The sequence below is a fragment of the Bos indicus x Bos taurus genome, chromosome 9, assembly GCF_003369695.1.
Source record: "Bos indicus x Bos taurus breed Angus x Brahman F1 hybrid chromosome 9, Bos_hybrid_MaternalHap_v2.0, whole genome shotgun sequence".
Lineage (NCBI taxonomy): Eukaryota > Metazoa > Chordata > Mammalia > Artiodactyla > Bovidae > Bos > Bos indicus x Bos taurus.
The window spans coordinates 60,326,755-60,352,275 of record NC_040084.1 but is presented as its reverse complement, the minus strand read 5'-3'; the positions used below and the strand labels follow the sequence as shown (position 1 = coordinate 60,352,275).

At 42.1% G+C, this 25,521-nt stretch overlaps 1 protein-coding gene across 2 annotated transcripts in view; it reads right to left on the bottom strand.

The window, feature by feature from the left end:
- BACH2 (BTB domain and CNC homolog 2) overlaps positions 1-25,521 on the bottom strand; it is a 390,487-nt gene that overhangs the window by 65,222 nt on the left and 299,744 nt on the right. For both annotated transcript variants that reach the window (XM_027551387.1, XM_027551386.1), the window contains one exon: positions 24,098-24,352. In XM_027551387.1, coding sequence (XP_027407188.1) covers positions 24,098-24,340 — 243 coding nt within the window. In that variant the 5' untranslated portion in view covers positions 24,341-24,352. The remainder of the gene's footprint in view (positions 1-24,097; positions 24,353-25,521) is intronic.

Genomic DNA, 25,521 nt, shown 5'->3' with positions numbered 1-25,521 from the left:
CTACTTCTCTGTATATTCATTCTGTTGACTTTTGAAAGTTTGATATTGAAACTACAACTAAAAATCTTAATTTATCTACTTAAAAAACTGTAATATATAGTGGATTTCCCAAGTCTCCTATAAATGTCATACTTTCATAATTTTAAAAACTTTTTTTTTTTTTAAAAGAACAGGCCAGACCAACAAGCATCATGATGAACACTGAATCCATGTCCCTGGTGGCCATGGAACCAGGGATGTTCAACCTAGAGAAAGGGAGACAACAAGAGTTGTCTTCAGAGAGCTACTGAGCGATCGTGGAAAGATGAAGTGAGATTTGTTCTCTTCCATTCCCAAGGGCATAAATAGGGCCACAGATAAAAATTAAAGGGAAGTAGACTTCTGCTAAAAATGAAAAAAATTTTCTAGTAATCACAGTTGTACAAAATGGGAGGGGCTCTCAAGTAGTGGTGTGATCCCTATTGCTAAAAGTGTTCCAGCAGAGGCTAGAGAGGTACCTATGTCACTGTCATAAAAGGATTCCAAATCGGATAAGAGATTGGACTAAGTGCCTTCTGACATGCCTCATCTTTTAACTTTCAATCCTTGATACTCCTCACCTTCTACCACAATAATGGAAAGGAGTGAAGGTTCTTAGTGCTCCTTAAACACTAACAAGCAACAAAGTTCTTGCAAAAACTGACAAGCAACAACGACAAGCTGGGTAGTATTTTCATTTACTCTGGATACCACTGGCAAAACATATGGACTTGTGAGTTAGCAAAACAAACAGAGCTTTCTTAAACTTCCCCAAGTCTTCTATAAGCCTGTGAATGACACATCCTTCAAGCTACTTTAGTTTGGAATTCTGACCTAGTCCAACCAGTCTGCTGAGATCGTGAACAATTTGCAGAGAACACAGGGAGCTTTGATAGAATGTAATGAAAGTAAGTATTAAAAAAAATAAAGGAGTCAGTGATTTCCTAAGTATGTAAATTTTCAAAGACCTTCATATCTACTCAACAAAAATTCAACTGTATAGTTGCAGAACCTGGAAATTAAATAAATGCAGACTCAGCGGTCTGAGTTTCAAGACATTTACACAGGCATTATTTCCAGGCATGACTTCCCTTGTTGAACAAGTAAGCCCTTTCTATTTAGGCCTGTCAGGGAAGCAAATGAGTCTGTCACACGGAACTACAGTTTTGTTTGAATGGATAGCGGCACGCCCCATCTTGTATTTTTTCAGGGCTTGACATAATAACAGCCATTAGAAAATATCATAAAAGCTGTACACACTATGCCATTCTGTACATGTTAAAATGTCAAGAGAAAATAGCCCAAAGCTTTTCCTCTTCAGTAATCTCTTAGATAGGTTTTAGGACTGAACCAGACAATCTCAACATCTTTTCTGATGAGTGGAAAAGAAACCAGAATAAATGACTACAGGTATTGATAGAAGAGATGGGAGACATAAGGCAATGAAATAAGTGAGAAGAGGTGAGGGATATACTCTAAAACATGGCAACGTGTACTGTGATTTACTCGTGGTTGATATTCAACAAACATCTGTAATCTATCAAGAACCGTCACAACTTGGGAGAGAACATACTTCTGTGCCAGCAACCAAAGGCCAAGGGAAAAGAGATGCTTCTGCAACGAAGGGGGCATCTGGAGGTCCTGGAGGTCACTGTTCCAGCTCCTGTTTAGACATTCATTTCCGGTTCTGATGATTAGAACCTCACTAATGCAAATTCTTGCATGGGTCTCTCAGGTCTGTGATCTTTTTTTAATCTAATTAGTGATTCTAACGCAAATTCTGGACCCAAGTTGAGGTGAACAATTGAACTGGGCCTCAGGTTGTGAAGTTGGCACTGGAAGGACCTTCCCTTGACACTGGCCTCTGATGACAGATGGCGTTGTTGGTTCAGAAGCTGCCATTCCAGTTTTATAAGAAGTTAACAAGGAAGAAAGCCTTCGATGGGAAGATGATCATGCCCTTTCAGAAATATCCTTTTTTAACTCAAAGCAAGTTACAATTACAAACAATATCATATATTAATATTTTGTTTCCAAAAATAATTTAAGTGAATTCTAAAATCCAAAAATAATCTACTACAGACTGAGGAGCCAATGGAGGTCAGACTGCTTAGGACTCAGGGAATTATCCAATTCAACAACAGATTGGAAAAAGGGGCCCAAGTGTGTAGGAAGCACGAAGGAAGGTGAATTGCAGGAACTTCTGAACCAAAAGACAACTGCATTTTAAGTAAGTAAGAACAGTATGAACTAGATAGAAATTTGCCAAGTGGAGTGGAACTAGACTACTAACTAATATTAAACCCAGCAGAGGACTGCACAGTGGATGTGCTGGGTAACTCAGGGGTGATTTTGATGTCTTTTTTCTTATGATGTAATGATAATAACATCTGGAAGACCCACACATGTGTACAAAATGCTGTAGTGCTTACACTTACACACACAAACACACAATATACATGCATCCAGAAAGATGAAGAAACACCTACAGTTATAACATAAAAGCCTTACCCCTTGGACGCTGCTTGTGTGCTCTGTCTGAAGGCATTCCACTTTTTAGAACTTGAATGTTTTTCCTTTTGGGGAAGTAATGCTGTTAATGTGGCTTTTAAAAAGTTGTGGTTAAAAAAAAAAAAGCCTAACATAAAATCTACCATCTGAATCAATTTCAGGGGCATAGTTCAGCCTATATTCACACTGCTGTAAAACAAAGCTCCAGAAGATTTTCACCTTAAAAATCTGAAATTCTGTAACCATTAAACCACTCCCTTTGACCTCTTAGGACCCAGCCTCTGGTACCCACCAGGCTATTTCCATTTCTATGAATCTGAGTACTTTAGATACCTCATTTAAGTGGAATTATGCACTATTTGTCTTTTTGTGGCTGGCTTTTTTTGATTGATAATGGCTTTTAAATAAATGAGGGAGGTGGGAAGGGAAGCAATGAAAGAGAGGCAGAGGGTGAACTCATCCTGGATTCTATTTCTGGCATTGGCTAGAAAGGGAGGTCCCTGGAGTGTTGTCTTGGGCTGGACATGTTACAGCTACTTAGAGAGGGTCCTCCCAGCAGAGTGGGTTCAAGGCCCATCATATCCATCAATAAACCTCTTTTGAAGGTCCTGTCAGAGTCCTGCTTTCAAGAACACTCTCTGAAGTCCACAAGATCTCAACGATTCTTCAAGAATTCCCATGAAAAGTTCTCAGCATCTTTCTGGGGGAGGAAGAATCTGAATCTATAAAGCCTCATTATTTTAAGTGTAGCCTCTGTCGGAATCTTGGAAGGAGCGCAGAAGAGGCCACGGAATGTGAATGAATAGACTCTGAGCTGCCAGAGCCTGCTCTTGAGGAACGAAATATGCTCAGAATGTGTGTCCCTTGTGGATGCAGGCGGAGGGCACAGAAGGAAGGAAAGTTTGGGTTCAAAACTGAAAGGCAGTCTGTGAAATCCAGTCACATGTCAAAGGGGTCACTGGCAAAAAATGTCTGGGAACCACTGTGACACTCTGGCTGAACCTTGCAGGGCCACCCCCACCAACACCGCCTCACATGTCACTATGAACAGAGCCACATCTTCAGCACAAAATCCCCCTTTCCCAACAAAACCTCCCCCCAGCGTCCAGAACACAGGAGCATCTCCACACGGGAGCTAGACTCCGAGAGGCAAGTAACAGTGAAGACTGGGAGTTCACCTTTCATTTGAGTGGATGGAACACAAATGACCAATAGGTTAATTTGTAAATGAAAAAACAATTCTATGAGAAGATTTATCCAAGGCAACCTCAATTATCCTTGCACAAGCCTGTGGTGAAATTCTCAGTAGATCTTCAATCTTTTGCCTTTCCCTCTCCCTCACTGCTGATGGCCCCCAGGTCCTGCCTTTCACCCATCCTACTCCTCATGTCCTCTTTCAAACCTGCGCCTCAGGCAGTTTTTCTTTCCCACCTCAGTTCAGGGCAACTCTTATCCTTGCGGTTCTTAGGGCCAAAACCTCAGTCATCTTGAATACTTTTCTTTCTCTCATATCCCACTTCCAATCAGCTAGTGGGAAGTCCTGGCAGTCTCACCTTCAAAACAGAGTCGGATTCCAAGCCTTTGCATTCCTCCCCTGCTACCACCCACCTACAAACTACCTCCCACTTGAATTATTCATTTTATTTATTTTTTTATTTGGTCACACTGTGTGGCACACGGGATCTTAGTTCCCCAACCAGGGATCGAACCCATGCCCCCTGCACTGGGAGCATGGAGTCTTAACCACTGGAACACCAGGGAAGTCCCTCGCTTGACTTATTGAAGCAATAATTAGTTCTTTAGCTGGTATCCCTACCAATGCTTTTTTGGTATCCCTACTTCTTCTTTTGCCCCTCTGTAGCCTATCCTCAACCCAGCATCCAGAGCCATCCTTTAGAAAGACAGGCTGGATGACGTTACTTTCCTATCTGCTGCTGCTGCTGCTAAGTGGCTTCAGTCCTGTCCGACTCTGTGCGACCCCATAGACGGCAGCCCACCAGGTTCCTCTGTCCCTGGGATTCTCCAGGCAAGAACACTGGAGTGGGTTGCCATTTCCTTCTCCACTGTCCTATCTAGAACCTTCCAAAGGATCCCATTTCACTGAGTAAAAGCCAAAGTCACTAATATGGATCATCATGCCCTCCACGTGCTATCTCCTCTCAACAGGCCAGCTCAGACTTTGTCTCTGTTAAGTCACCTGTTGGTGAGCCCTTTCTGAACTGTCATATCTAGAATTTCAGCTAGCCACCTAAATGTCCATGGACAGATGAACAGATAAAGAAGATGTGGTACATATACATAATGGAATGTTACTCAGCCGTTAAAAAGAATGAAATAATGCCATTAGTAGCATTATTGCAATTATCATACTAAGTGAGGTAAGTCAGATAAAGATAAATATTACATGATATCGCTTATATGTGGAATCTAAAAAACCCGATACAAATGAATTTATTTAGAAAACAGAAATAAATTCACAAACATAGAAACAAACCTATGGTTACAAAATGGGAAAGGGGTGGGGAGAGATAAATAGGGACCTGAGACTTAACAAATACATACTGCTATATATAAAATAGATAAGGTCTTAATGTACATCACAGTGAACTCTATTCAGTATCTTACAAAAACCTATAATGAAAAAAGAATCTGAGAGAATGTACATGTACATATATATATACATAAATAATATGTATACATGGGGCTTATATATATACGTATGAATGAATCATTTTGGTGTATACCTGAAGCACTATCAATCAACTATACTTCAAAAACTTTTTAAAAAGCTGCAATGCCAAAATGAAAGAAAACAAAATTTCAACTCCTGTCCTCACTAACTACTAGGCTCCTGGCTTTATTTTCCCCTGTAATGTTGATCGCCAACTTACGTATTCTTGCTTCTTATCTGTTGCCCCTAATGGGAACGTAAGCTCTGGGAAAGCAGAGGGTGCTCTGTTCCCTGCTACACCAGGTGCATAGAAGAGCAGACACGGCTGGCGCTCAGTGCAAATCTGGTCAATGAACGAATGGCGCCCTCTGGTCACTCAGGTCTTAGTGCCAAAGTCTCCTCCTTGGAGAATCCTTCCATGTCCACCCTATCTAATGTCACTTCTCCTTCTGTCTAGCACATCAGCTCGTTTTATTTTGTTTTTAGCACTCATCACAATCTAAAGTTACCTGTTTTCTTATTTGTCTTTTGCATTAAAATGTAGGCCCATGAGAGCCCAACTTATTTTGTCCTGTTCATGGCTACATTTCCAGCACTTAGAACAGAGCTTGGCACAGAGTAGATGCTCAGTAAATGCTTCTACTGAATGGAGCACCTTTATGACAAAATCGATCCAAATCCATTATTTTTTCCCCCATTTTTTTAATCCACAAAATTAAATGCACGTCCATATACCTTTCATTTCAGCTCACCAACAGTTTTAAGTTTTGCTAAATTTGCGTGCTCTCCTTGATTGAACTGTGCCTGAAGCTGTTTAATACCTCTGGTGTTTTAAGCAAAAGAAAAAGTATGATCTCTTCTCTATATCTTTATTATCTATCTATACACATACATACACCCACATCCCACCACATAACCATTCAAACCTTTCCAAAACCATTCAAAAGTATATCATGACATTTCATTCTTAGAAACTTTAGCACGTATCTCCTGAGAACAAGAATATTCTACAAAACCAAAATACCAATTTCCTACCCAAGAAAAGTCATGTTGGCAGTGTTATAAATCACACTATACTGTCTACATTCAGAGTCTCTAAATTGCTCCAAGGATGTCCTTCATAGATTTCTTTTTTCCAGTTTGGGAGCCTATTAAGATCACTTACTGAATTTGGTCCCACTTAATTTTCTTTGACTCCATCATTTTGTCTTTAATGGTAGTGACACTTTTGAAAAGTTCAGGCCTTGAAGACTGTCTCACAGAGGATGTCCAGCCATAAAACTATGTTCCAAAGTTAATCTAATTTATTCTTTTATTGTGTGGTTAGTTAACCAACTTAATATACAGAGTTCATTTTTTCTATTTATTTTAAATTTTAGAGTTTGCTGTTTTTCATCTTTTTTTTGGCCACACTGTGAGGCTTATGGGATCTTAGTTCCCTGACCAGGGATTGAACCCAGGCCCTCGGAGGTGAAAGTGTGAAGTCTTAACCACTGAATCACTGAGGAATTCCCTACTTTTCATCTTTCTGATTAAATTTTAATTTCTTGATTGCATAAAACATTTAAATGGTTCAAAAGTCAATACCAAATAAAAAGATACATTTAGAAAAGCCACTTGCATCTTAAATTCTTTCACTCTGTTTTAGCCCACTTTCCAGAGGTCACCTTTTCATAGTTTTTGTTTATCTTTTCCATTTCTTTTATATTTTATATATGTATGCATTATAAAGACATATCCATATTTCCCCTTGTTTCTTAATCAAAAAGAAGCATACCATATCTAGTGTATGTATGCTTCTGCATCTTGCTTTTGCCTTCTAAAATATATCATGGAAATTATTTCATATCAGCACACGAAGACCTTTTTTTCTTCTATATAGCTGCATAGTATGCGGTTGCATGGTTGTACATACATGGATAATCCTGCATACATGTTGTTTTGTTACTCATAAAAACCTATTTTTTAAAAGCTGAAGGATAATTGCTTTACAGTATTGTGTTGATTTCTACCAAACATCATCATGATAAACCCATTCTTTTTTAGTGGGTCTTTATGGACTGAATTGTGTCTCCTCAAATTCATATGCTTAAATCCTCATCACCAGATAATCATATTTAGAGACAGGTCCTTTCAGGAGGTAGTTAAAGATTAAATGGGCCGCAAGGGTGAGGCCTTGAGCTAACAGAACTGGCGTCCTTACATGAAGAGGAAGGGACACCAGTGTTTTCTTTGTGCACAGAGGGAAGTCCATGTGAGAACACAGTGAGAAGGTGGCCATCTGCAAACCAAGGAGGCTTTAGGGTAAACCAAACCTGCAGACACCTCAGTCTTGGACTTCTAGCCTCCAGAACTGTAAGAAAATAAATCTGTTGCTTACGCCACCCATTCTGTGGTATTTTTGTTATGGCAGTCTGAGCAGACTAATACCCAGATACTAGAAGAGTTAAAGAGCTATAGATTTCCCAGGAAAACAAGCTAAAGATTGATTTCAGAGAAAAATCACTTTTTTAAAAAAAGACATTTCTGGAGGCTCCTGGGGAGGAAGTAAGGAAGAATCAGCATTCCACTGACCACAGAGTAGGAAGCAGTTTGCATGAAGTTGTTTTAAACACCAGTGTGAGCCTTACAGGTGCAGGCCCACTGGAGCATCACTTTCTATTTTGGCTCACTCCTGAAATCTCAGTCACACACATGTCAGTTGTCTTCTTGCAGACTTCGGGCATGAAGGAGGGAAACCATCTCATTATTGCAGGGCCCTCGGGGGTTCAGGCTTTCAAGGATCCGGGGATGGCCTTATGGTGTCTTCTTTGAACAAAGCCCGGCTGAGGATGGAAGTAGCTTCTTTTACTTTTGGTTTGTTTATTTATGTGCTTGCTCTAGGTCTCTGTTGTTGCAGTGGACTTTTTCTAGTAGTACGCGGGCTTCTCATTGTGGTGGCTTCTCTTGGTGTGGAGCACAGACTTTAGGTGTGGGCTTCAGCAGTTGCAGCATATGGGCTCAGTAGTTACGGCTTGCAGACTCTAGAGCACAGGCTCAGTAGTTATGGCGCACGGGCTTAGTTACTCCTCAGCACCTGGAATCTTCACAGACCAGGGATCGAACCCATGTCCCAGCCTTGGCAGGCAGGTTCTTATCCTTCAAAGTTGCACAAGATTTGACTAGACAGTGAGAATTTCCTTCTCTATCTGGAGATGCAGAAGGTCAGAGTCTTGGAAAACATCTGCGCTATTTTCACTGAAAATAACACTAGTAATTTCCAGAGGAGTAACTCTAGAGAATATACAGGAAGGAAGAGCATCTGTAAGTTTCAATGATCACAGTAAATTGAAATATGAAAAAAGGCCTTAAACTTTTAATAAGAAGGAACTAGAAGAAATCTATTCCCTTTACCGCTTTGGGGGTTAATTTTCATTTCACCAATGAGACTGTGAGTGCAAGTGTGGTTTGGTCCAAGTTAAGGACTCTAGTCTCTTAGTCAGGAGCATGGAGGGCCCTGAGCTGGAAGGAAGGGACCAGGAGCACTGGTGCTTCTAGAAAGAAACCTGATGGGGTCACAGAACTTGTGAAATCACACATTAATACTATACTGCAGAGTTGTACATTTTCCAGCATTATGCTCCACACTCCACTTGATCTTCATTCCCTCCTTCCTTTCTATCCACTGAACTGTTCAAATAACCTTTTTATTATCGCAGAAATGTAATAATGTATGCTGTAGGAAATTGGAAATTCAGAGAAGCAAAACAAAACCCATCATGTTCCCACCATTCACAGGTCACCACTCTTAACACTTTAGCACATGTACTTTGTCTCCTTTATACACACACACACACAGACACACAGACACACTCTTACAGTTTATATTTTTTAACCAAACTAAGATCATACTGGGCCTATTGTTTCTCAGTCTGCCTTTTCCAATTATTACCAACTTTCCATTTCAGGGAAATTTCCTCTAATATCCAGACCACATTTGAATTTCTACAATTTCCCCCCAAAGGTTCTCTATAACTGGTTTATCCAAATGAGTAACCACTCCAGGACCATATTCTGCATCTGGTTTTTAAATCCCTTAACTCTTGTTTAATTTAGCATAGTCCCACTTTTATGACACTGACTCATTGAAGAAATCAGGTCATTTGTCCTGCAGAATGTCCCACCTTCTAGATTTGCCCCATTGCTCCCTCAGGCTGTTGTTATGCTTGTTTTTCTAATCATTGGTTTTCCTCTAACCGGAAATTATATCTAAAGGTTTTATGAGGTCAAGTTGCACACAGAACACATCATTGGGAAGGGTGTGTATTTCATGGATATCATCAGAAGACATCTAACACCAAGGTGACTCACTAAGAGTGATGCTCAGACTGATTCCTGCCTAGGTTTGTGTGTAGACAGTGTGTGTGTTGTTACTTTGTATCTTGTTGTGTTGCTTAGCTACTGTACTAATGTCCGCCAAACATTCATCATAATGGCTTTAACCATAAGTGAACACCTTTTCTGAATTTGTTCCTAACACTTTAAAATACGTGGCACTGGATTACAAACGCCCTTGAGGTATTTCTAGAGGCTCTGTCCTCCAGAAATTCAGTACAGTAAGTCCCCTACATACAAAATTTCAAGTGTGAACTTTCAAAGATGTGAATATACGTCTGGTTCCAGCAAGGAACCAGAATCTGTGCCATCAACATCAGACGTGAGTGATACTGCAGCTTGCCTTCCATCTCCTATTGCTGACGATCCTTCAGCTCTACCATCTCCCACCTTCTCTCTCTCCTCCCATCAGTAACTCTTCTTGCCTGTTCGCTTGACACCAGTCCCTGTATGCTAGCTGATGTACTGTATTCCTGTACTTCTCAAGGTCCTGTACTGTAAAATTAGAAACATTTTCTTTATTTTTTGTGTTTGTTTTTTATGTACAAACTATGTGTGTGAAAAGCATTATAAACCTATTACAGTACAGTACTATATAGCCGATTGTGTTATTTGGGTACCCAGGCTAACTTTGTTGGACTTACAAACAAGTTGGACTTATGAACACACTCTCAAACAGAACTCATTCGTATGTATCTTCTTGTAGGTCCCTGCATCCATCTGTGCTATGTAAGGTGTGATGATCACAATATCCCCTGGGAGGCACACTCCCTAAAAGGTCATTTAGGGAGCTCTTCCATAGGTACCTGCAGTCCAGTAAACTGTTGAGGCTTAACTATTTGGCAAATAAACGAAGATAAACTTAAAATCAGTCACTAAGAAGACTGTTCTTAGTGGAGGAACCAGCAATGAGAGTTTCAATGTAGGAGTTCAGTCTTAGCCCTTGCCCTTTTTTCTCTTCTCTTTTCTCAGCTGCTGCTGCTGTTCAGTTGCTCAGTTGTGTCTGACTCTTTTCGACCCCATGAACTATAGCCCTCCAGTCTACTCTGTCCATGGGATTCTCCAGGTAAGAATACTGGAGCAGGTAGAATACTGGAGTGGGTTGCCATTTCCTTCTTCAGGGGATCTTCCTGAACCAGGGATTGAACTTGAGTCTCCTGCTTGGCAGGCAGATTCTTTACTGCTAAGCCACCAGGGAAGCCATCTCTTTTCTCAGAGGGGTCAGCAATTCCCAGTTGTCTCAGCCATGCCCTGTGGGCCTGTGTTCCTCATATCCGTATCATCAGCTGTGCACTCTTGGTGCCTTGTGAACATATAAAGTGCCATAGATAGACACGAAGGCTGGACAGCCTCTCTCTCCACTGATGAATCCCATGCTCGGTTTTCGGGACCTCTCAGCTCACCACCAGGCACAAACCATTGTCAGTTCATGTTGGGACCAGGTGAGCCTCCTGACTGTGCCCTTTGTCTGGAGTAGTTTATGAACCCATCCATCCAACATTCCACTGCTAGACAGCTATTCCTTAAATTTCTTTTTATCATGTTCCATTTGGGCTCACTTTTTGGCTCACAACTATTGGCTACTCAATCAAGATTAAATTCTTTGTCTAAACTTTATTCTTTCATAGAAGGCCCCATGGAATCTGACCCTATTTTGAATTACTTCTCCAAACCTACCCTTTGTGCTAATCAGAGATGACTCCTCAAGGCCCTGTTACTGCCTCTTTGGGGACCTTTGTAGCATCAGCATCCTTTCCTGAAGGATTTCTCTCTTCTCATTCCCTGAGAAAGTCTGATCAATTCTGTGAGAGCTGGTTTTAGGAGATGGAAGGAAAATGCTATCCCACCATCCCATTGGAACCTCAGCAGCAAAAACAATGGCTAACACGTGGCCTGGCATCTACAACAAATGCTTTTGAATTGTTCACACCTTCTGACTTCTATGGTTTGCCTTGATTATTCAACTATTAATATACTGTAAGCTCTTTGGAGGAGATGGTCTTATTTGATATTTCCAAGTTAAGGCCCCCAAGTCCATTCCTCTTTTTCTATGAAGTACTGTCCTTAAGCCATCTTAAAGGCTTAAAGGACCCATTTGTCCTTTAAACACACACACACATCTCTGGAGGTGATTCTGTGTTTGCTTCTACCCTACCCCAGTGTCCAGCATCTTGCACTATTATAAAAATTTCCTTGAAAAGAGCTGAGATCCCCTACATGTAGCCAGGATACTATTTCTTCTGCTGGCGAGTAAGAACATCTGGTCAACGTCTACCGAAATAGCCTCAAACAGGAGGCAAGGAGTGACTGTTGAACAGAAAAGGAAAGGTCATCTCATCTCGCCCCATGAATATCCTACAAATCTGAAGGATTTTAGTCACCTGCCACCCAAATCCCCAGAGTTACAAAAGGTGTGCTTCAAACATCTTCTCTTAGAACCCTGCATATTTTTTACCCTGAATCTTGGAAGTCCAGATTTTTAATCTTCCCACCTTCCTAGTTGTAGGGTACCACTTAATTCCTGGGACACAACAGCTCTGCTTGGCAGAAAGAATATTCTCACATAGTCTAGGGTATTCCTTGGGAGGAAGAATGACAGCGAATGCGACGATGTCTCACGTGGCACAAGACTCTTATCATTACAGAGCGAGACCCTTGAGGATCCTCTCTCTCAGCAGACATTTTCCTGGTCTTTTAGGAACTTCCCCGTTTTCCCCACCCTTCTCTTTTAGTAAGTAATAAACTAAGAGTAGTAGATACGTTGTGAGAAGTCAGAGGGTACGTAACTCCATCTGAACCTGTGCCATTCTGCACAGCTTGGCACTCGTGCATGCGGCCGCACTCTCCGAGACCTGCTCTATTTTCCCTATTTCTGGTCACTGATGCCACCTCTGCAAATAGCATCATCCCTATACTACTTCTAGGAATAATAACCTGTCATTCGGTTTTGCATCTGGAGAAATAAAAAAATAAACAAACCAAGAGAACAAAAATGGAGACTCAGAAATAAAGAATCGGGAAAAAATGAGTAGCGATGACATTTATTTAATACTCTTCTCTATACAGCAGAAGACAGAATGATATCATTACTTCAACAAGCCGGAGGCCTGTAATTGTGACCTCGTATCCTTCCTTTGATTTCCTTCTAAACTCAGGAATCTTTTGCTGGCTAAATCCCAGCCTTTTTTTTTTTTTTCCCCATCCCCGGGCCAACTTTTTGGCTTGCTTGGGAACAGCTGCCAGTTCTCTGTGCTGCCAATCAGTCAAGAAACGTGCTCACATTGAGAGCCTGGCTCCATCCCACCCAGGGTGCTGAACGCTCTCACTTTTTCACACACAGCCTTTGCCAGGCTGCACACAGAAGTCCAGCTCAGACAGGAAAGCTCACTGCATCATCAGTGAGCTCGGAAGAGGTGCCAATGTCAGTGAGAGAGACTGTCAACATACTTGAGGAGTCGATGGCACAATGAAAGATTTTACTATGCGTACCAAGTAAATGAAAAAAAGAACACTTCTGAAGTATCAGGAAACCAAAAGTGCCATTGTTTACTTGCTCCCTGAAAGCAAAACCAATCTACTCCTTTGTCTGGTCTGTGATTTGGTTAAGAACCCAAACAAACAAGAAAAGAAACAGAAAGGTATTTACTGATGAATGCCAACAACTATTTTACTGTCTTTGTGTTTCTAAGAACAGCCTTTTCTACTGAAAACCACACACCACTACAACGCCTGGATATGCTCCCTTTTATTCAGGAATTTTCTGAATCAATTTCCTGGTTGACAACTCGTCCAACCAAGATTCCAGGTGTTCTCACCATAAGAAGGGTTCCTTTCCAAAGTTGTCTGCTTGTATAGAACACCTCCAGAAATGTCACGGACACTCTGACAATAGAGCCGAAACCTGAAGACGTGTGGGGACATTCCAAGTTTCTGAATGGAATGTAAATCCATTAAAATGATTAGGTAATTTTACTGATATCCTCCCATTTGCGCCAAGTGGTAGAGCTGCCAAAGAAAAGACAAAATCAAAACCGATTCTTGGATTCCAACTCTGAGTATTTTGGTGTGGAAACTGTATTTTCTTGTAACTCATTTAAAAAACACACCATGCTTTCACTGTTTAATTGCAATCTCAGTTTTCAGGAAGCAACGAGAAATGAGATCTATAATCAATGTTTCTCTCCTGTTCGGCTTTCAGTCTAAATGGTCCTGTGCTTTTATTGGCAAAGGAGGGCAGGTAATAACAGTGAACAAGAAACCTATTCTAAGAAGCACTGGCTCAAGTGAAGTACCACTACACCATGAGTGACTCAACCCTGTACTCAAGAGTGATTACTCTACATCGATAAAGCCATGCTAATTGGACAATGGCTTGCTGCCAGCTCGTGTTGGCATGACGTATAATACCCCTGGCTGACGGCTATTATGTCTATCACACCTTTTTTTTTTTGAGGGTAAGCTGGATGGGAAGTGGAAATAATTTTGAAAAAACCGTCCCAAGTGCTATTTAACTTCTTATCATGAATTAAAAGTTTAATTAAGTATCCTGTTAAAGGCCTGGGTTCTATGATTAAATATGAGAAAAATAATACTTCTGATTCCTGATCAAGTGAAGAACTTTATAGCTCTGAACTCTTGTCTTTAAAGCTAATACTAATTTTAATTGAAATAGCTAAGAGATTCCATAACAGGGCAAAGAAAGAAATGTACCGGATGTTTAATTCATATAAAGAGAAGAGTTTTAAAATGAATAGATACACTGGAAACTACTTCTACAAAATTTAATTCAAACAACTTTACTGTCAAAGGTTTTATAAATGGACCTATTTTAAAATGTTGATGACCGTTTTCATCCTACATTATACAGGAGGAAATAGGTATAGTCAAAGAAAGTCTTAAAACTGGCTTTGAAATCAGGTCACTTAAAAATAATTCTTAGACAGGTCTTAGTTTTTTGTCTACTTAACTCCTTCTACTATGCCAAAAGAGGAACACATCTCTGCTTAAAGTTCTTTAAATAGGACTTACTGGCCTCAGGATTTAGAAAATGTAAGAGGTTTGGAAATAGCTTATCTATTTCAGTTTTAAAATTAGCTATTGCTGTGGCTATTTTCACCCCAGATTTCCTTCCCTCTGTGGCAGTGCCACTAAGCAGCCTTCAGAGATGGAATCACAATAGTATTAGCACCCCATTTTCTGCCTTTGCTTTTATTGTATCCCCATCGGAGACGGAGGCCCAGATTTCAGGGCTGGAAGTCACCTCTGTGTAACTATAAATATGTTCTGCCTTCAGGCAGTTCAAAATTATCAGCATGATTCTAGGACTTGAAAACTTCTTACTTGCCAGCAAGTAGTTACCTGGGATATTTTGACTTATTATTTATTCGCTTTTTTTTTTCATCTGCTGCCAAGTCTCACTAATGCAACTTGGAAAATTGCACCACAGCTTTTAATGAGGACCCTGAGGTAAGAGTCATTTCATCAGAGAAGGTTGTGCTTTCCTTCTAGGGGAATAATAACATCTACTGTCTATATAGCACCATCCTTCCAAGAAGTTTAACTTATCACATTTCATTAATCTGAAGAGCAGACTTGAAAGGCAAACTGTTGCCCAGTATTGTTATTCCCTGCGTATGCAGGGAGTAACATGGATATTGAGGTCATTAAATGAAAATAATTTTTTTCAAGATACTTCTGAAATGGTTATAGAGTAGTGATCATGTACATTTTCTACAAGCTGTCTGTGTTCTAGGTTATCAAATAGCCCAGGGGTTCTACAGCTCTTGAGCTGTCATCTGTGAACTCTCGTAAGACCATCTCCAAAAGGTCAGGGAGGATTTACAAAGAGAAGAGAAGTGAGCTCACATCTCTTCTGAAGCCGAATGATTCTCTCCTTTCCAGACCAATCTGCCTCCCATCTCCCTGGTCTTTCCCTACCTCTCAATCCAAACATCTTGCCTCTCTTTCTGACTTACAGGATTTTTTTTCCTCTCCCTCTGGTAGGAATCTAGAAAAATTCAAAGACCATCAACTTGTCGCCTAGGCTAGGTAGCCAGGGATCATCCAGTTCAACTCCATCAATTTTTGAAGGATGAACCTTGCTAAGTTGAGTATTCCCACTTGCTCAGGAGATCCTACCCCCTTTCAAGTCCTCAAGAGCAATTCTTTTAGGGACTAGTCTTGTGTCTCCCATATCAGCAAGTTTTCTCTCTCTTTTGGAACTTTCCCATCCACCCAAGTATGAGTCAGGATGAGCTCTGCTGTGCAAACACACACACACTAAGTCTTAATGCCTTAACATACAAGTTAATTCCTCATTCATGTCACAGTCCAATTTGAGTCAGATGGCTCTCCTCCAACAGTGACTCAAGAATCTAGGTTGTGGAAAAAAAAAAAAAAAGAATCTAGGTTGTGGTTCCACCATCTAGGAGTTCTCTGACACCAGTTCAATGGATACAAAAGAACATGAAGAGTTCAGGCTTACTCTTAACTGCCTCAGGCTAGAAGTGACATGTGACTTCCTCTCACCTTTTACTGGCTGGATCTAGTTACCCAGCACACCTGACGGTGAATGTGGTCTTCCTGTGTGTGCAGGAAAGAGAGGAAAATTGGATATGAGTGAGTATTGATAATCTTTATCTTCAGGGGCAAGTGTGCTGGAATTTCTCCCTACTGAAAACAAAAGCCCAAAGAAAACCTCTTGTGACTCTATTTCCCTCCAGTTTCTGGCTCACCTCTCTACTTGTTTTAAATCAAAGGCTTAAAAAAAAACATAGCCTACATGAGCTTCTTCAAATACTTTTCTTCTTCTCTCTAGAACAGAACCCAACTGGTTTTTGTTTCTATTGCTTTCCCAAGCGCTCAACGAAATCATGAACGGCTTCCAAATTACTGGATGGTCAATTTTCAACCTTCACCTTAGCTCACTATCAACTTCATCTGACATAGTTGATCACTCTCTCCACCTTGAAATACTTTCATTACCTGGCTTCTGACACACTACACTTTTTTTTTTTTTTGCTTTTCTATTTCAATAGCTGCTCTTTCTTGGTTTACCCTATCGCCTCCTCTTTTTCTCTCTGACCTCTTAGTTCTGGAAAGACTCAAGAATCAATCCTAAGACCACTCTCTCTTTTTTTTTTTTCCTATCTATACTTACTCATTTGGCCTTTGTATGTGGTCTTGGGACTTTCAATATCCCCAATACTCTGGTATTAAAATTCTATCTCCGGGCTAGACTTCGCCCATGAATCTCAGTCATGTATAACCTTATTGTGTAGCAGACAACTGTGAAAGGGCTTCCCTGGTGGCTCAGATGGTAAAGAATCTGCCTGCAATGCAAGAGATCTGGGTTAGATCCTTGGGTAGGGAAGATCCTGTGAATAAGGAAATGGCAACCCACTCCAGTATTCTTGCCTGGAGAATCCCATGGACAGAGGAGTCTGGCGGGCTACAGTCCATGAGGTCTCAAAGAGTAGGACATGTGTATGTCCTTGCTGTGTAGCAGACAACTCTACCTAGATGTTAATAAGCTTCTCAGACCTAATATGTACAAAACAGAACTCCTAATCCTGCCCCCACACCATCTGAAACCTATTTCCTTCAGGCTTTCACCAATCCCAGGTAATGGCAACTTCATCCTCCCAACAGTCTACCCAAACCTTGCAGTTATCCTTAACTCTTCCTCTTTCAGCTTGTATTTAATCTACAGAATAATCCCATAAGCTCTACCTTCAAAATATTACCAGAGGGACTTCCCTGGTGGTCCAGTGGTTAGGACCCCATGCTTCTACTGCATGGGACCGAGGTTTGATCCCTGGTCAGAGACAGAAGATCCCTCAAGCTGCGCAGCCAAACAAACAGATGTTTGCAAACTTAAAAAAAAATATTACCGGAATCTAATACTGATCACCACTCCACTGCTATCGCCCTGGCCGGGGCTTTCATGTCAGGCCTGGTTTGCTGCCTCAGCATCTTCAGTGCTTTCCTTGCTATGCCCTTGTCCTCTTTCAATTCATCCTCACCCAGCAGTCAAAGTTATCTTTTCCTGTGAAACCCTCCAATGGCCTCCCAGCTCATTCCAAGGAAAGGTAATGCGCCCTGCTTGTCCCTGATTCTTCTCTGCTGTGCCACCTTCCACGTACCCTTTGTTCATGTTGCTGCTGCTGCTGCTAAGTCGCTTCAGTCGTGTCTGACCCTGTGCAACCCCATAGACGGCAGCCCACCAGGCTCCCCCGTCCCTGAGATTCTCCAGGCAAGAACACTGCAGTGGGTTGCCATTTCCTTCTCCAAAGCATGAAAGTGAACAGTAAAAGTGAAGTTGCTCAGTCGTGTCCGACTCTTAGCGACCCCATGGACTGCAGCCTTACCAGGCTCCTCCGCCCATGGGGTTTTCCAGGCAAGAGTACTGGAGTGGGGTGCCATTGTGTTGCTGCTGTGTGTCAAACAGGCCAGGCCGTTCTAGCCCCAGGGCCTCTTCCTTGCCATTCCTTCCACCTGGATCACTCTTCCTCCACAGGTCAGCATGGCTGTCTCCCTCACCTTTTTCAGGCGTTTATACAAAAATCACCCCCCAGGGACTTCCCTCGTGGTCCAGTGGTTAAGAATCCACCTTCCAAGGCAGTAGACACAGGTTCGATTTCTGGTCAGAGAAGGTCCCACATGCCTCGCAGTGACTAAGCCCAGGGCGCCACAACTGAGAGAGAAGTGTTAGCATCGCAGCTAAGATCCCATGTGCTCCCACGAACTGCAACTAAGACCCAATGCGGCCAAATATAAAATAAATAAATACATTTAAAAAAAGTCATCCTTCCATCAGGCCTTTCCTGACCACCCTATTTAGAATGGCAATATCTGAACCCTGATGATCCTTAACCCCTTTCCCTGTTTTACTTTCCTCAGTGGCATCTAACAAAGTCCATGTTGCATTTATTTATTTTCTCTCTCCTTCTCCCTTACTGGAATATCAGCTCTGTTGTGTTTACTAGGTTCATCCAGCACCTAGAACGCTGTCTCCTGGTACAGCCTTTGATTTACATCTATAGGATGAATGAATAAATGAATGAATGAGTGAGGAAACAGAAGCTCACGGAGGTTGACTGACCTGCTCAAGACCCCATGTGCAGTTAGTGCCAACATCCTGATTGTGGTTTTCCCAGCCCCTCATGGTTGATGCTCCTCAGTTCCTAAAACTGGCCTACTCTACCTGAGAGGTTCGTCTAGGCGATAGATGAGTGGATGCCAAAGGGCTGGCTCTGTGCTTCGGGGTGGGGGAGCGCTTTGCGTTTCTTGGTCAGGCCACGTTCTAGAGACCTCCCCCACCCCCGCAAGAATCACTCTCGGGCTCAGAACGCTGTGGGCATCCTATGCTCATCCAGCACGGAGCACTTTCTGTAGTATGACATCCTGAAAGCACTGTTCAAAGATAATCATGCCTGTCTTATTGCTTCTTTAAAAAACTGGGCCTAAGCCATTCCAGGAACATTAAGGGCTTTCATTACTGCTAAAAACTTTCAGACAAGACGATTCCATCATTTCCCTGCTGGCCTCTGGGCCCAGCAGCACTACACAGGGACATTCTTTCCTGCACCCTGTGGTGGAGACTTCATAACAAATGCCATTTTTTCCAGAACCTTTTGGGTCAGTTTTCCCTATTGTTTAGCACTATCAAAACAAGATCTGTCACAAAACATTGGGAGGGAGAGAGAGAGTGAAAGATACAGGAAAAGCAAAAGATAGAGACAGTGAGTGAGCAGAAGTCTGAAATATATTGACACTTATGAAAACCTAAGGTCCGCCTGAAGGGGCCATACGTACATCCATCTACCCTACAGCCATTCCCTGGGTGAACCTTCCCCTTCTCTGGAGAGAGAGAACCCGGGAAACAAGCCCAGAGAAAGGTACCAGAGCCTTGGCAATAACCTCTCTCCATCCTGTTTGTTTGTTTATTGATGGCAAATGAGAACTGGATATATTTAAGGTATACAATGTGATGTTTTGATATATGTGTACACTGTGAAATGATTACCACTAAAAACAAATGAACGAATCTGTCACCTCCCATAGCTATCTTTTATTTTTGGGTGTGTGGTGAGAACTCTTGAGATCTACTCTCTTGGTGAATTTTAAGCATACCATATACTATTATTAGCTACAGCCATCATGCTGTACATTAGGTCTCTAGAACTTATTCATCTTATAACCGAAAGTTTGTACCCTTTGATCACTATCTCTCCTTTGGCCCTGCCCCTCAGCTTCTGGTAACCACCGTTTTATTCTGTTACTATGAGTTTGACTTTTTTCCTTAGATGCCACAAATAAGTGAGAATATGCAATATTTGTCTTTCTCGGTATGGCTTATTTCACTTAATATAATGTCCTCCATGTTTATCCATGTTGCCACAAACATTTGTTTTTTAAGGCTAGATAATATTCTCTTATGTGTATGTATGTGTGTATTTACATACAGGCCTCATCTTCTTTATCCATCATCTGTTGACAGACACTTAGGTTGCTTCCAGATTTTGGCTGCTGTGAATCATGCTGCAGTGAACACGGGAGTGCATATAGCTCTTTGAGATAGTGATTTCATTTCCTTTGGATATAGACTCAGAAGTGGGACTGCTGGATTGCATGGTAGTTCTACTATTTTTAACTTTTTGAGGCACCTCCATACTATTTTCCACAATGGCTCTACTAATTTACATTCCCACGACAGTGCACAAAGGTTTCCCTTTCTCCACATCCTTGCCAACATAGCAAGAACGGCCTAGCCATGCTTGGCCCATCAACCACTTTCTCTTCATCTCTTAACTCGAAATACGCTTACTATTATACATCAGATGATCTGTTTCGTTGTTGAATGAAAGCACTAAGGACAACGCCTTATCCCCTAGTCTTTGCTAACTAGGGGATGCTAACACACATTCCTGGATGTGCTTTGCAATGAGGAGCCAACACTCAAGTCACACAAATCCTAGGGGCTATCTGTCATTCCATTTTAGGGGAGGGAAAAAAAAGGAAGACAATTTCTTGACTCTTTGACTTCCAGGAGGCCCCTTTCAGTTGAGAGACTACACTGGTCCTGTGGTGGGCTCAACTCTGCAGGTAATGGTGCTGCCCGTCAAGGGTCAGGGTTTGGGGCTAGAATTGCGCAAGTGGACAGCAGCTGCAGGCCGGAGCCGGGTCTGGCCTAAGCCGACTAAGCAGGGCAGTGGGAGGGGTAGCAGTTTGTATCTGGAGATTTCCTAGCCAAAGATGGAGCTTTTGGATTTGGCCATGCAGGTCCATGAGGAGCTCAGTGGCTGGCCGGCCGAGAGCACAGAAGTGAGCTGAGTGAGAACAAGGCTGGGACAAGGGCCAGAAGGTGATCTGACCATGATGGATTATGATGAAGATTTCCAAGGAGCTAATGAAATGCTTTTTCTTACATCATAGGAACCAAATGCCAGTGAGTTCCAGGCAGCTACTTTTCAAGGTAGTGTTTGTGATGTTTATTCACCACTTAATTCAAATTCTATGAAGTCATTCACTGAGCTAAGTAGGACAATGATCTTTGAGCCTGCAAGGACCTTGCAGTGTCCACACAGCAAGGAGAGAAAACAATGCCCGGTGCTTGGGGCCACAGGAGGGGCTCTGAGCAGAGGGACAGGCTTTGGAAGGGGGTATCAGAAAAAAATTGCAGACCCATAAAGGAAAATGCCATGGGGGTTTGCTCGTATGCCCATCAGCGAGATGCTTAGAGCTGGGTTACTGACAACATGAATTCACATATCATAGGAAGGAAAAAAAAAAAAAGTTTAGTTATATCTGAAGGTTTCAGGCGCATAAATAACCAGAACGTTTTAATGATTTGGAAATGCAGATGACACAGGGGCAGAAATCATTTCACACAACTAGAAAGAAGAAAATCAGCATTTTAGTAGATTCTCACTTAACTGGAACACAAACAACCGAAAAGTTCCAACAGCAGATTTTTGTGTGACATCTCTACAGTGTGCCTGACTACAGTGCCCAGTGCCAAGGAAATAAGTGATCATCAGGGATTTGACCTAAAAAGAAACTTTTAGGTTAGGCTTTACTGCCTTGGCATTGTATTATGATACATAATTTAAGGACTTCAGAATTTTAGGGGTTTTTACAGGTAAGAACTGGGGCTCAGAGAGGTTAAGGGACTAGATGAGGATTACAGAGCTTACTGGGATAGGGGGAGGCCAGGGCTTATAAGGGACAGGGTCCAGGGAGTTTTAAGATATGGTCAGCAGTCATAGAAGAGAGACTAAATTATGTAAAATATGGTTTTCATTTGTAAATATATTTTAAAATCTAACTTTTTAAAAGCAGTGAAAAACATAAATTAGGTGGTTCTCAAACAGATACAGATAGTAAATTAACTGTAAACTCCACCCCCTCCCCAAAACTGTTCTGGATAAGTGGGATTCTTGTTAGATATTTTCAGAGAATTCTAGAGCGAAAGTAAATTCAAAAGGCATTCTTGACACCCGCCCCTCTAGAGACGAAGAAAGAGTCTTACATTTGATGAAGTCCTACCAGTTTAAATGGAGACTTTTATATTTATCCTATCACCTCATGATGGATTAAGTAGCTGCCCATTAACACAGACGAGGACAGTCCAGCTCAGGATCACTAGTCACCAGGCAGCCGCCTCTCCTTGGCCTTGACTTGGCACATAAACGTCCCTCCCGACCCCAGCCCCGATTACAGGGCCTTCAGCTGATTGGCTCTTTGGCATCTGGTACTGGCACCTTTTTAGTTATCCTCTTGCCAGGGGTGTGAGTAACGGAGCCTTTCACATGGGCACATAACAAAGAATATTCATGTGAAACTGCTACGTCACCCTCACTCTGCCAGCTGGCCACTCTCCTGCTTTGCAGACATTGCTTAACAGGGGACTGGATCTGGTGATCCCTCTGACTCCCTGTCTATTTTGTTTTTTTGGGGGGGGGGGTATAGAGCGACTTTTAAAAGTTGAAAAACAGTTGATTTAAATTGTTTCAGGTGTATAACAAAGTGTTTCAGGTTTATATATAGGAATATATATGTACCTATATTCTTTATCAGATTCTTTTCCATTATAAGTTATTATAAAATATTGAATCTAGCTCCCTGTGCAAATAATGTTGTCTTAAAGTCTATTTTGACTAGTATCAATAAGCTCCCCTAGCTTCCTTGCTGTTTATCTATTTTATATTTTGTATATAGTAGTGTGTATGTTTGTTTCTTAGGTTGAACTTGAATGTCCTTCTGCAGAGCAGGTGCTTGCTTCACCGTTGCCTACTTCTTATATAATGAAAGTCATTCAGTCGTGTCCGACTCTTTGTAACCCTAGTCCATGGAATTCTCCAGGCCAGAATACTGGAGTGGGTAGCTGTTGCCTTCAACAGGGCATCTTCCCAACCCAGGGATCAAACCCAGGTCTCCCACATTGCAGGCAGATTCTTTACTGTCTGAGCCACAAGGGAAGCCCACTTTTTATATACAACCTGCTTTATTCATTTATATGATTTCTAGGCCTCTGGAGGCACTGGATTTATGACCTCTGGGACTTAAAGCTAGTTCTACCCATCATTCCCTCAGAGTGACTGGGTCCTTGGTGTCTCCTAGGAGTGCTGTGAAGAGCTGCTCTGTGGATCACGGCACAACTCTGGGGCTCTCTTTGTGCAGACTATGGATGTGAGTTGTGCAGTGCACAGCCTGTGCAACTGTCAGTGGCCCTAGTGTTGGTGGTGCATAGGAAACGATTCTGGCCTGAACACAAAGCCTAAGGCTGCTCAGTGTTACTCTTAGTCCCACAAAAATGAAGAGGAGTCAGGATGATGGAAGAAGAGAAACAGCATATGCAGTTCAAAGGGGTGACCAATTTAATGGTCTGTCAGCATGAAGCCCATCTTTTGAGTGCCGGCAGCTCAAACTAGTCAATTGAGTATCATCTCTGGACAGAGCAAGTACATCTACTAGTGTCCCCAAGGTACAGAAGTGACTGGACTCCCCAAAGTAATTAAGAAACCTGAGTAGGGTATTTTCAACAATGGTGAGAAAAGCAGTTTACACTTCTTAGAATCTTACTATATTAACTGTGAAAACGACGGCTTGCTTTTACTTTGCCCCCTGGGCAAGGAAGCTGCTGTGAATGCTTTCATTCTTTTACTCTCAAGGGAAGTCGAGTGTTCCTTCAACCATTTGAAAGAGAAAATCATAGCAACAGTCCCAGTGATTCAGATCCCACATCTAGGATTGTACTAAACTTTGGTCAAACGACTCAAAACCCGAAGAGTAAGTGAACTAGAAACTATGAGAGGCTGCGAGCCACAGGTGAGGTTCAGATTCATGCTTCCGAGACTTGAAATGCATCAAATAGAAACCGGCTCAGCCACAAACCGAACATGTGGGTAACTTGATCATCAACCCGCGAGTGGGGATGTGACACTGCGCCCACCTTCCAGGTCCACCTCCCAGTCAACAGGCCTCTATTAGCAACCACACGAACAAACCAAAGTACTGTACCTCCTCGGGCAAGCTGACCACCAAATCATTTTTCGTCTGTCCAACCAGCGCCTGCCAGAAGTATTCACTGCATGCGGCCAGCACAGCTCGGTGGGCCCGGAACTCCTTCCTTTCCACGATCAGGGTCACGTCACAGAGAATATCCTTTTTGCGCTGGTCATTGAGGCCCAGGAGGATGTTGGCGCAGTGGACTGTGGACTCATACACATACATGGGGGAGTCAGGCTTCTCATCCACAGACATGCCGTTCACACCCTGAAAGAGAGCAAGCCAGCTTGGGTCATCGCGGCTCCCCAAGTCAGAGAGACGGTGAGAAAGCATGCTGACCTCCTGTGAACCACTACCCTGATGGAGCCAGGCTAAAAGGCGCAGAACTGCCTGTTAGCATCTTAGGCTCAGCACCGTGAACTCATAAAACATCTGGAAAGTTGTGTTCTATGGCTGACTTTTCTCCTTTCCCCTTACTGCGTCTTTTTAAACCTCAATGGAAACAAAGCCAGGTCTTTTAATGGAACACCCCAAACACTCAAAACACATACCCACTTTAAAACTTGGTAGTTTTGATTTTGTTCGTGGACTGAAAGGGAACTTTCACACATGCTCAGTCCCAGTGCAAGTATTAACTGAGCTTTGTGTTAAGAGGAAATGAATCATTCAGAAGTATTGGCAATGCTGCCTTGATGAAGCACGTGTTTAAGTTTCTGGGCTGAAATTTGGCCAAGACGCCAAGCGGTTAAACATCTAATCACAATGCGTAATTTAACATGGGAACTAAACGGACTGTGTATGATGGAGTGGATGTAGCCACTTATCTATTGCAATTGGCCTCCACCACTTCAGACAAAGCACAGCTACCATAATGCTACTACTGTCATGAAAGGCTCTTGAAAAGAAGTGGAAGTGTGCTATCATTACTCCAGCAGACTGGATGTACACTCTCTTCAAGGAAATACAGTATATCACATTAGCAGTCAAAAAAAAGATATATTCAACAGTGAAGATTACTTTTACAAAGGGGTTCTTTGCTTTAAAAAGTGTCCACTGACAAATTAAAAAAATCTAATTAATTTACCTAACAGTCGGGCTAGTGGTAAAGAACCCACCAGCCAATGCAGGAGACATAAGAGATGTAGGTTTGATCCCTGGGGTCAGGAAGATCCCCTAGAGTAGGAAATGGCAACTCACTCCAGTATTCCTGCCTGGAAAATCCCATGGACAGCAGAGCCTGGCAGGCTACAGTCCATGGGGTCACAAGAGTCAGACATGACTGAAGTGACTTAGCATGCAACAGTTTTCCAGTAATGTTTACACTAGTATGAATTTCAATAGGGAGTCTTACTTTCTTTTTGGCTTTATTCGTATTTATTTCATTAAAAAAAATTTAAACAATTTTTTGGCGGTATTGCCTGGCATTCGGGATCTTA